At 38.1% G+C, this 13,737-nt stretch overlaps 1 protein-coding gene across 2 annotated transcripts in view; it reads right to left on the reverse strand.

Moving 5' to 3' along the window:
- The window catches only part of LOC117336061 (recombining binding protein suppressor of hairless-like), a 43,653-nt gene that overhangs the window by 9,556 nt on the left and 20,360 nt on the right, over positions 1-13,737 (reverse strand). For both annotated transcript variants that reach the window (XM_033896414.1, XM_033896413.1), the window contains exons 4-10: positions 12,641-12,667; positions 6,948-7,043; positions 6,591-6,756; positions 5,687-5,861; positions 4,511-4,648; positions 3,876-3,988; positions 2,562-2,702 (exon numbers count right to left, since the gene is read on the reverse strand). In XM_033896414.1, coding sequence (XP_033752305.1) covers positions 2,562-2,702; positions 3,876-3,988; positions 4,511-4,648; positions 5,687-5,861; positions 6,591-6,756; positions 6,948-7,043; positions 12,641-12,667 — 856 coding nt within the window. The remainder of the gene's footprint in view (positions 1-2,561; positions 2,703-3,875; positions 3,989-4,510; positions 4,649-5,686; positions 5,862-6,590; positions 6,757-6,947; positions 7,044-12,640; positions 12,668-13,737) is intronic.

The raw sequence follows: 13,737 nt of genomic DNA on the forward strand, positions 1-13,737 counted from the left end.
CAAAGGACTATAGCCCATAGACCTATAACAACACCCAAAGGACTATAGCCCATAGACCTGTCACAACACCCAAAGGACTATAGCCCATAGACCCATAACAACACCCAAAGGACTATAGCCCATAGACCTGTAACAACACCCAAAGGACTATAGCCCATAGACCTGTAACAACACCCAAAGGACTATAGCCCATAGACCTGTCACAACACCCAAAGGACTATAGCCCATAGACCTGTAACAACACCCAAAGGACTATAGCCCATAGACCCATAACAACACCCAAAGGACTATAGCCCATAGACCTGTCACAACACCCAAAGGACTATAGCCCATAGACCCATAACAACACCCAAAGGACTATAGCCCATAGACCCGTAACACCCAAAGGACTATAACCCATAGACCCATAACAACACCCAAAGAACTATAGCCCATAGACCCGTAACAGCACCCAAAGGACTATAGCCCATAGACCTGTCACAACACCCAAAGGACTATAGCCCATAGACCCATAACAACACCCAAAGGACTATAGCCCATAGACCTGTAACAGTACCCAAAGGACTATAGCCCATAGACCCGTAACAACACCCAAAGGACTATAGCCCATAGACCTGTCACAACACTCAAAGGACTATAGCCCATAGACCTGTCACAGCACCCAAAGGACTATAGCCCATAGACCTGTAACAACACCCAAAGGACTATAGCCCATAGACCTGTCACAACACCCAAAGGACAATAGCCCATAGACCTGTAACAGCACCCAAAGGACTATAGCCCATAGACCTGTCACAACACCCAAAGGACAATAGCCCATAGACCCCTAAAAACACCCAAAGGACTATAGCCCATAGACCCATAACAACACCCAAAGGACTATAGCCCATAGACCCATAACAACACCCAAAGGACTATAGCCCATAGACCTGTAACAGTACCCAAAGGACTATAGCCCATAGACCCCTTAAAACACCCAAAGGACTATAGCCCATAGACCTGTAACAGCACCCAAAGGACTATAGCCTATAGACCTGTCACAACACCCAAAGGACTATAGACCATAGACCCGTAACAGCACCCAAAGGACTATAGCCCATAGACCCGTAACAGCACCCAAAGGACTATAGCCCATAGACCTGTAACAACACCCAAAGGACTATAACCCATAGACCTGTAACAACACCCAAAGGACTATAGACCATAGACCTGTCACAACCCAAGGACTATAGCCCATAGACCTGTAACAACACCCAAAGGACTATTGCCCATACACCTGTAACAACACCCAAAGGACTATAGCCCATAGACCTGTAAAATACCCAAAGGACTATAGCCCATAGACCTGTAACAACACCCAAAGGACTATAGCCCATAGACCTGTCACAACACCCAAAGGACTATAGCCCATAGATCCGTAACATCACCCAAAGGACTATAGCCCATAGACCTGTCACAACACCCAAAGGACTATAGCCCATAGACCTGTAAAATACCCAAAGGATTATAGCCCATAGACCTGTAACAACACCCAAAGGACTATAGCCCATACACCTGTAACAACACCCAAAGGACTATAACCCATAGACCTGTAACAACACCCAAAGGACTATAGCCCATAGACCTGTAACACCCAAAGGACTATAACCCATAGACCCGTAACAGCACCCAAAGGACTTTAGCCCATAGACCGTAACACCCAAAGGACTATAGCCCATAGACCGTTACAACCAAAGGACTATAGCCCATAGACCGTAACACCCAAAGGACTATAGCCCATAGACCTGTAACAACACCCATAGGACTATCACAGGTAAAACTACGAGTAAACCTAAAACTACGGTTCAATAGAGACTTCATACAAGTCATTCTTTTCCATTAATAATATATGTTTTGTAACTGAATCCAAAGTGTTGAATTATTTACTAGTGACAATATATTTAGACATGTGCTGTAAGTTTTATTGTTAAAGCTCATTACTCAATAACAATAATTATTCCGCTATTATGGGCAAAGGTTTAACACATGTTCACCTCTAATGATAATCCTTTGTTTATGTTTTAAACAACCCACATGCTAGCTTAAAAATTTAATTATTTAATGAGAGGATTAGAGGAAGTGATGAAATCAACACAGCCAGTAGTTTTATGTTAATTCTTTCTGTCACAGATCACTGGACCATGTCTTCGTAGCTCAGACATGTTCTAAAAATAGATATTACATGACAGTAAATCAATAAGTACAATTGTTTTGTCTTCCATTGTGTTCTTACCTTATCCAACACCTTTATATCACAAAAGATTTAATCACAGGTAGATTGAATCACACTGAAGGGATGCTCATTTTATCAACAATTTGTAAACATTTTAATTATTTTACAACAATCACGTTTGTTGGCCCAGCCGAAAGTGCATGAGCATTGATGTTTTATTCCAAGAACTTTCATGAACACAAAAGCATGAACATCCTATCACTATTTATAAGTGCAAGAAAAATGTCAAACATCCAATATATTCATGAGATGCTCATTATTAAAGGGAATAATTAAAGTTGTGTTTTACCTGGAACTGAATAATTCGTTCCTGAGAGAGACAGAGATACATGCGCTCCGAGTCTTTCATGTAGAACGCACACTTATGCAGTTGGGATACAGGGTCGTCAGCATCCAATATGGCTGTCTGCTTGTCGACTTTTCGTATTACCTGTAAAACAGAACAATTTGCCACTGAATTTCTTTATTGCTGTGAAAACCAGTTTAGACACCCCCTCGGCTAAAAGCCAGATTACAACTGATCACCAGTACAGTCAAACATGCTTAATAACGACCCCCTGTATATAACGACCGGTTTTAAGATTCCCCGTGAGATTTTACTATATAACGAACCACTGTATAGCGACTACCTGTCTAATGTGACTAACCACCGGTGATTTTGGAACGGCGGTCGCTAATTTGTTTTCTATAACGACCGATTTCTGTCAGCCATCTTCTGCTCGCGGCAGTCATCCCTCATAAAATCCACGGAAAATTCAGACACATCGACCCTGGCCTGATTATACAAACAAAGGACCACCACAACCCTGGCCTGATTATATAAACAAAGACCCCTACCACCTGCTAGCCTATAATTACTGTCGCTGCCCTGGCCTGGGGCTCGGTGAGAGAGGAGTCGGGTCACCATGCGTGTCGGTATTACATTACAACTGTGTATAGGTGGCTTCAATTGACACGGTCAGTTGAATTTGTGATTATAACTAGGATACATCACTTCAAGAGCAAACACTGGTCATATCTGTCAACAAGATTTACTCACATGAAAGCCAATAATGCCTTTCTTAATCGTAGCTGTCGGTACTAGCTTTTATACTGCCGCCATCTTTAATTAGTCAATACTAATAAACTGCCACAAATATCCAGATTTCAATTTGGGTCAGAAAAAACAATCTTTTGGTTAGAAGTTAGACTATATCACAAAATAATTAGTAGTAACACAAATATAATTAATTAATTATTGTGTATTCTTTTTCTTTATTTATGAAAGAAAGGGAGATAATTTGATAGATACATATAGCATTATTTCAGAACAAAATATTTAAAAAAAAATTATCCATTAGACCATTTTGAGTTATATTTTGTCTTTGGGTCCACAAAATCATTAAAGATTAAACCCTTCAGATTTATAAAGTTTATGCATTTATTTGACTTCTGACTGGTCTTCTGAATGCCCTGTTCAATGACAAGTTATTTATTGCAGTTTCACGTTAATTGGTTGGTGCGATAATTTTGACCTGTCTATAAAGGCAACCTGTCTATAGTGACCATTTTTCTGCCTCCCCTTGGGTGGTCGTTATAGACAGGTTTGACTGTATATACTTACAAGGCGAGGTAGAGCTATTCCTGTGACAGAGCAGACTAGTTTGATGGTAGAACCGTAATGGATGTAACCATCCCGGACTGTGAACTCTTCAGATTCACCTTCGTTTTCGTCCACTATAAACAAAGATGCAAGATAACTTTGTTACTGGAATTATAAAAGTTTTGATTTAGTTTGGGGGCATCATAGTACAATTTAACCATTAAAGTTTTAATTGTATTTCATACCAGGGCTTTCAAATTATTTGATACTGTTAAAATATTTAATTCCTAAAAAAGGCAATTTACTCAGGAAAATTTCCTTCCAAAAATTCCCCTATTTTCCCCCAGAATGACGTAAGCATCATCATAACCCATTTAATATTTTGCTTGTTGCTGTTACATTTGAGGCTAAAAAGTCCATGAATGAAGACTCAACTATGATTGTTCTAATTATCTAACCAGATGTAAAAATGGTTACATCACACTAGATAGTATTCATGGCATCCTCTGTGCAGCCTTAGCCTGAAGTATTCCTGTAGGTACCGTATGAATGTCGAGCAGCCACCTCATCAAAAGCTGGTGTCATATTTTCTCTAATTGCTTACATCATAGGTTTATGTAAAGTAAATATGCTCTGGCACTGTTTCCGATACTTACGGAGGTGTATGGTGAAAGCACCCCATTCTGTTGAGCTGGCGTGGAAGTTGTTATTTTCTACATGGAGGTACCGGGTGCTGACAGTTTGAGAGCGAAGTCGGTTAAACAGTGCTACTTTTGTCCCTGAGGCTATACATACTGTAACAGAAACATTAGGGGTACATTAGGGGTACATTAGGGGTATTTACGAGTGAACTTGTGAACACGGACAGACAGCTTTCTCTCTTTGGGGTGATAGATTAATAGAATCTTTCACCCCTTTTGGGGTGAGATAGGGGGATCTCAACCCAAGGGGGAGATTGTTAAATTCCCAAACACGAGGCTTGCCGAGCAGACAAACGTATGCATGTGTGTGACCCCGTAAAAGTAGTTCCGGGTCAGGTCATAGTGACGTCACCCTATCAGGGACAAGAGCACGCTCCAAGAGCATGTGTAGCTTGTCTTTTCCCAAGGGTGAGATAAGAAAATCTCACCCTGGCAAAACTGCAGATATTCCTGTCCAGGGTTAGAGAAAGAAAAGTCCCAACAATGGGTATGACTTTTAATATGAGAATAATGGAATCTTTTACCTGTCCCTGATCCATTTAGCTTGGTATAGAGCTGGTATTTTGTAACAAAATTTTATTGATGTAATACAGAGAATAAGATATTACAGACCGTCAGCCAGAGACTGAGATAACTAGATCTTGAAAGCATACACGTATTAGTAAGATTATTTTTCTTATACAATGCTCACAATTGTGTCAAAATGGATTGGAAACTCTGGCACTGGTTGTAGTGTGTGATTTCCCTGTCTAATTAATTCACTGGAGTAAGAGAATCTGTAATGACTGTGTAATGTGGACAGAACAGGTCTGACCCATAGATATGATTCATGCTGTCTAAAGAGAGGTTATGTCAAATGTAGTACATGTAATTCAAATCTTAACCTTTAACAACAATAATTGTTTGTTTGGCAAATTAAAGCTACCATGTTAAAATGTTCACATATGCTTGCCAAAATTGCTGGTAAGCATGTCAATTTTTTGTAGAAGGCAAAACTGAAAATGCAACTATGTCATAAAGGAGTTTGTGTTAAATTTACTCCAACACAATCATATGTCCACTCCAGATATGCTGGTAATTAATTTAAGTTTAACTACAAAAAAACTAAATGTCAGACTGGAAAATACTTACAATCAGCGTTTTTCAATGACTGCTTCTTTTTGGAGGGTTTTGATATGACTTTTATACGTTTACTATTGAAGACACCAATTTCTTGGTCACATCCATAGAACATCTTCACCGTTAACATGAAGTGTTTTCTCTTATCAGAGTCGGATATATATAATGTCTTAGCAGCACAATAATTCTGAAACACAAAAACAAAACATACATTTCACAGAGTGTTATTGAAGTAGTACTTTCACAACTAACATATATACATATGGCCCAAGGCAGATGATATTTTTCATCATATTGAACATGCTATTCAGCATGTCAATTCCATCTGTTGTAATATAACACAATAAGGAAAATGGATAATCTCCGACATCTAACAACCAGCATCATTTCATATCTAGCCCTTACCAATTAACACTAATGTCCATATTTGGCACCTTAACTATTACCCGTTAACAAGGACATGTCCATATTTGGTACCTTAACACAGACATGTCCATATTTGGTACCTTAACACCGACATGTCCATATCTGGTACCTTAACTATTACCCGTTAACAAGGACATGTCCATATTTGGTACCTTAACACCAACATGTCCATATTTGGTACCTTAACTATTACCCGTTAACACTCACATGTCCATATTTGGTACCTTAACTTTTAACCATTTTACATATGTCCATATGTAGTATATTAGCTATTAATTACTTATATTGAATTATCTATGTTTGGTACCTTCACTTACTTCTCCGGATTATCAAAATTCAAAGTTCAATACTCATTTTCTAACCTGACATATAAATTGTTAATTCAAAATCCTATAATATTCAGACAGAATAAATATAAATATTGTAATCAGTGATATTTGTGAGTGTTAGCTTCCGACCCAGTCACAGGTATATTATAGTGAGGACCCACCTTTCCCTCCAGGTTAAGCTGCACCATCTCCTGGTCTGAGTTACCGATCCCCATGAAGGCACACACAATTGAGTCGTGATCTGACGCCGCATCCCTCTCCAGTTCCTCTTTTTTCTTTTTCCATCCATTTCCAAATAAATATATACAGGGAGGCGGACAAAAAAATCTGTAAATATCAATATTTTGCTATGTAATGTTTCAAGAAATTTGGTTCTTTTAAGTACTAGAAAATCTTCTCTTTTTTTTGTTTGTTAAAACGTTATTCAAATTATTATTTCGTAAGAAGTATTGTGCTGAAACAGAAGCACTTATTTCACTATGTAAATGTTATATGTATTAAGTAAATATGTTTCTCACCTTTTTTCATTACCATATGACTTTTGTGCAACTTTTGCATGTAAAATTACAAGTATCTGGTCGCCTCTGTCTTTTAGGTAAGTTCTCATAGCTTCCCTGGAACAAAAACATTTAAGGATTTACATTCTGATCAAATTGGTACTGGAATTTCATTTTATATCTCAAGCTGGCTTATTGATAACACAAGAGATAAATTCAACAAAGAGAGTTCAGCCAAAAACACTGTCAGCTTGATATGCCTATCATCTATACAAACTCTGACATTATTAAGCTAACTAACCCCAGCAGAGTGTGATTACCTGTGGTCAACAATGGGTGATCAAATTTTTACTGGACAAAGACTTGATCTGCTCAATTCCCCATTCATACCCTAACCTTTAGGCAGGTGAGAAATCCTACAACCTCCCCCTCCCAGGTGTTTAATAGAAATGAATGAGGAGGACTTCCACATTTAAAAAAAATGTATTCCTTCGATGAGATTTTAAAAGACTATTTCATGTACAGGATATGAAAATCTTATGACTATAAAAACATCTAACAAAACACACCTTCAAAATTTCAGCTGATTTTGAACGTGAATCTGTAGATGGACTTGTTTTAGTTACAGACACAGCCATACCAGTGGATACCCAGATTGGATTGAGGGAGATGTAGGGATATATATAGAAAGATCACCTGCCGAGCTACCTGTATGGTCACATCTAATACAATAGGAGTTCCCAGCTATAACAATTAGTAAGGTATAACAATAACTTTGGTAGTTACAATGTCATTTATTTATTGTCACACAACTCAATATACCTGTATCTAGTACTGCAAAGTCATAGCACACAAGTTGTACACACTGAAATACTTCATAAGTACCACTGAGTCGCAGCACACAAGTCGTTCATGCAGAAATACTACATTAGTACTATACTAAGTCATAGCACAAAAGTCGTTCGCGTAGAAATACTTCATCAGTACTACAAAGACATAACACACAAGTCGCACACACTAAAACACTTCATCAGTACCACCGAGTCATAGCACATAAGTCGTTCACCCAGAAATGCTACACTAGTACTATACTAAGTCAAAACACACAAGTTGTTCACGCTGAAATACTATGTCAGTGCTATACAAACTCATTGTTGCTCCAGCTGAAATACCAGTGGAAATTCCATAACCCAATTCAACCTCAGAGTTACAAAGTCATAGCACAGAAGTTGTTCGTGTTGAATTATCAATAACAATTTTTTACAGAAAATATTGTTGAAAGCATTGTTCTCAGATAATCTCACCTTGTAAGTCTCTGGTCTTGGTATTGACTGGAATAGAGAAAATGTGGTATGATTATTTTAGAGTTGACATCACTTTCATTACTCTTAAAACCATCGGTTATAATTAATGGCTTATCACTTTAATGTTTTTGTTGACAACAGTTGAATTCATATCATTTTCAAACACACTTGATATCCTAAAGATATATACATCAATACTATCTTGTTTTGAATACAACATCATTTAACTTAACTGTGATACCATCATATAAAACATCAACATTTAAGATAGGAAAAAGATGGGAAAGAGAGCCAAAACTGGTCGATAAAGGGTTCCTAGGCCTTCCGTCTGGATGTTATTAGGTATACATAGAGAATACATGGTCAGTGTCTTAAAATATAAGCTGTATTTTGGCGAGGGTAAAGAAAGACAACAAGTGGCGAGCCACTTTTGTCTTTCTGTCCCGAGCCAAAAATACAGCTTATATTTTAAAACACTGACCATGTATTCTATTTATCCTGCAACAGTCATAAAAATAATCATCAAAAATAATCATTTTTAAGTGAAACGGAGTCAAAAAAAGACAGAAATATGTTCGCCTTTTAAACGTAGTTTCACTTTGAAGTAAGTCAGTCGAACTGACACACGTGCTAAGATTCCAAAATACAGCTGTTTTCCGTCACTGCCGTATACAGCAAAAATATATATGGTGGGTGTATTCCGACAATGCGGTGGCAGTTGCAGGATAAAGCATGATCAATGGATAGCTAAGAAGTGGTCAAACACAACAGGTCAACTTACCATTGAAATTATTGGTTATTTTATCTTAATTGTTGGATTTTGTTAATTTCATTTGATACAATATAAACTAGGACTTTAATTTTTGATTTTATACAACAAAATAAAAACAAGAGGCCCATGGGGCCTGTATCGCTCACCTGGTTGGATTAGACCAAATGTCGAAATAATGTTCATATTCAAATTGTTTTATTTGTAAAACTCTAACAATGCTATATATGGTTATAGTGTGGGAATCCGAACTGCTTTAAAGATTAATGAAGTCCAGACTCTCTAGGTCTGAAAGACCTCAAGAATTGTTTAAAGAACATGCATTCATCACTTTATGACTAGTAGCGATTTAAAGGAATTACCTCTATTTCACCTATTGGGCCCGCCCCTTTGGCCATTCGGGGGTCAGAGTCACCATTTATGCAAAATCTGTTCCCCTGTTTCTGACCAAATTGGGTTCAAATCCATTCATAACTTGATGACTAGTAGCGATTCAAAGGAATTACCTCTATTTTCCCCATTGGGCCCCGCCCTTTTGGCCCCTTTAGGGTCAGAGCCACCATTTATGCAAAATCTGTTCCCCTTCCCCCAAGGATGTTTCTGACCAAATTGGGTTGAAATCCATTCATAACTTTATGACAAGTAGAGATTTAGAGGAATTACCTCTATTTTCCATATTTGGCCCCGCCCCTTTGGCCCCTCAGGGGTCAGAATCAACATTTATTCAAAATCTGTTCCCCTTCCCTCAAGGATATTTCTGACAAAATTTGGTTCAAATCCATTCATAACTTAATGACTAGTAGTGATTTAAAGGAATTACCTTTATTTCCCCTATTGGGCCCCGCCCCTTTTGCCCCTCGGGGGTCACAGCCACCATTTATGCAAAATCCTTTCCCCTTCCCCCAAGGATGTTTCTGACCAAGTTGGGTTCAAATCCATTCATAACTTTATGACTAGTAGCGATTTAGAGGAATTACCTCTATTTCCCATATTTGGCCCCGCCCCTTTAGCCCCTTTGGGGTCAGAGCCACCATTTATGCAAAATCTGTTCCCCTTCCCCCAAAGATATCTCTGACCAAATTGGGTTCAAATCCATTCATAACTTGATGACAAGTAGCGATTTAAAGGAATTACCTTAATTTCTCCTATTGGGCCCCGCCCCTTTGGCCCCTCAGGGGTCAGAGCCACCATTTATGCAAAATCTCTTCCCCTTCCCCAAAGGATATTTCTGACCAAATTGGGTTGAAATCCATTCATAACTTTATGACAAGTAGCGATTTAAAGGAATTACCTTAATTTCCCCTATTGGGCCCCGCCCCTTTAGCCCCTTTGGGGTCAGAGCCACCATTTATGCAAAATCTGTTCCCCTTCCCCCAAAGATATCTCTGACCAAATTGGGTTCAAATCCATTCATAACTTGATGACAAGTAGCGATTTAAAGGAATTACCTTAATTTCTCCTATTGGGCCCTGCCCCTTTGGTCCCTTTGGGGTCAGAGCCACCATTTATGCAAAATCTTTTCCCCTTCCCCCAAGGATGTTTCTGACCAAATTGGGTTCAAATCCATTCATAACTTTATGACTAGTAGTGATTTAAAGGAATTACCTCTATTACCCCTATTGGGCCCCGCCCCTTTGGCCCCTCAGGGGTCAGAGCCACCATTTATGCAAAATCTCTTCCCCTTCCCCCAAGGATATCTCTGACCAAATTGGGTTCAAATCCATTCATAACTTTATGACTAGTAGTGATTTAAAGGAATTACCTCTATTTCCCCTATTGGGCCCCGCCCCTTTGGCCCCTCGGGGGTCAGAGCCACCATTTATGCAAAATCTTTTCCACTTCCCCCAAGGATGTTTCTGACCAAATTGGGTTCAAATCCATTCATAACTTTATGACAAGTAGAGATTTAGAGGAATTACCTCTATTTCCCATATTTGGCCCCGCCCCTTTGGCCCCTCGGGGGTCAGAATCACCATTTATGCAAAATCTGTTCCCCTTCCCCCAAGGATGTTTCTGACCAAATTGGGTTGAAATCCATTCATAACTTTATGACTAGTAGCGATTTAAAGGAATTACCTCTATTTCCCCTATTGGGCCCCGCCCCTTTGGCCCATCAGGGGTCAGAGTCACCATTTATGCAAAATCTGTTCCCATTCTGCCAAGGATGTTTCTGGCCAAATTTGGTCAAAATCCAATAAGAACTTTATGACTAGTAGTGATTTGAAGCAAATGTTGACGGACGGACGGACGGACGGACGACGGACGACGGACGGACGGACGACGGACGCTGCGCCATGGCATAAGCTCACCGGACCTTCGGTCCAGGTGAGCTAACTAGACTTTCAATTTTGTTCAACTGAACATCAACAGGTTGGATACAGAAAAGTTGCCATCTCATAAAAACTAAATGTTTTTTGAAGACAAAGATTTTTCAAATAAAATGAATATTTCCTTTTCTTCTAACGGTAATGAACATTGGTACAAATGCCATAAGTAATGATGTCTGAAATGTGCCTTCAACACTGGTACTCCGGGGATGAAAGAAGCACCCAGCTGAGCCTTCACTTACACACTGAGTAGCTATATATATTGGTTTGGACCTTCAAAGGCAGTGTGTGTCCACACTATAGTTTATTGCACTTTGGGACATTCACCTCTTCAGATCAAATGGTTATCGTGGCACCAAGCATCATGAACTATATATATTATTAGTACAGTAAAATTTAGAGGATTCAAGAGCAGGACAATTGAATTATTCTCACCATAAAAAGGCATAAATACATCTAACTTCCTGAAAATTTCAAAATTAAAGCTTTAAAAAAAAAATGTATTCCTTCAATGAGATTTTAAAAGACCATTTCATGTACAGGATATGAAAATCTTATGACTATAAAAACATCTAACAAAACACACCTTCAAAATTTCAGCTGATTTTGAACGTGAATCTGTAGATGGACTTGTTTTAGTTACAGACACTGCCATACCAGTGGATACCCAGATTGGATTGGGGGAGATGTAGGGATATATATAGAAAGATCACCTGCCGAGCTACCTGTATGGTCACATCTAATACAATAGGAGCTATAACAATTAGTAAGGTATAACAATAACTTTGGTAGTTACAATGTCATTTATTTATTGTCACACAACTCAATATACCTGTATCTAGTACTACAAAGTCATAGCACACAAGTCGTACACACTGAAATACTTCATAAGTACCACTGAGTCACAGCACACAAGTCGTTCATGCAGAAATACTACATTAGTACTATACTAAGTCATAGCACAAAAGTCGTTCGTGTAGAAATACTTCATCAGTACTACAAAGACATAACACACAAGTCGCACACACTGAAATACTTCATCAGTACCACTGAGTCATAGCACATAAGTCGTTCGCCCAGAAATGCTACACTAGTACTATACTAAGTCAAAACACACAAGTTGTTCACGCTGAAATACTATGTCAGTGCTATACAAACTCATTGTTGCTCCAGCTGAAATACCAGTGGAAATTCCATAACCCAATTCAACCTCAGAGTTACAAAGTCATAGCACAGAAGTTGTTCGTGTTGAATTATCAATAATAATTTTTTACAGAAAATATTGTTGAAAGCATTGTTCTCGGATAATCTCACCTTGTAAGTCTCTGGTCTTGGTATTGACTGGAATAGAGAAAATGTGGTATGATTATTTTAGAGTTGATATCACTTTCATTACTCTTAAAACCATTGGTTATATATATATAATTATAATTAATGGCTTATCACTTTAATGTTTTTGTTGACAACAGTTGAATTCATACCATTTTCAAACACACGTGATACCCTAAAGATATATACATCAATGCTATCTTGTTTTGAATACAACATCATTTAACTTAACTGTGATACCATCATATAAAACATCAACATTTAAGATAGGAAAAAGGAGGGGGAGAGAGCCTAAATTGGTCGATAAAGGGTTCCTAGGCCTTCCGTCTGGATATTACTAGGTATACAGCATGATCAATGGATAGTTAAGAAGTGGTCAATCACAACAGGTCATGATCAACTTACCGTTGAAATTATTTGTTATTTTATCTTAATTGTTGGATTTTGTTAATTTCATTCCATACAATATAAACTAGGACTTTAATTTTTAATTTTATACAACAAAATAAAAACTAGACTTTCAATTTTGTTCAACTGAACATCAACTGGTTTAAAACAGGTTGGATACAGAAAAGTTGCCATCTCATAAAAACTAAATGTTTTTTGAAGACAAAGATTTTTCAAATAAAATGAATATTTCCTTTTCTTCTAACGGTAATGAACATTGGTACAAATGCCATAAGTAATGATGTCTGAAATATGCCTTCAACACTGGTACTCCGGGGATGAAAGAAGCACCCAGCTGAGCCTTCACTTACACACTGAGCAGCTATATATATTGGTTTGTACCTTCAAAGGCAGTGTGTGTCCACACTATAGTTTATTGCACTTTGGGACATTCACCTCTTCAGATCAAATGGTTATCGTGGCACCAAGCATCATGAACTATATATATTATTAGTACAGTAAAATTTAGAGGGATATCAGAGAGAAGTATACAAAATCTGAATTATTCTTCACCATAAAAAGGCATAAGATATATCTAACTTCCTGAAAATATTCAGAAATTAAATCCCTATAAAACATTACACCACATAACCACATCCGTCTGATCACTTGAGGGCTGTAATTGTAGTATATGG

Source organism: Pecten maximus, chromosome 10 (assembly GCF_902652985.1).
Source record: "Pecten maximus chromosome 10, xPecMax1.1, whole genome shotgun sequence".
Lineage (NCBI taxonomy): Eukaryota > Metazoa > Mollusca > Bivalvia > Pectinida > Pectinidae > Pecten > Pecten maximus.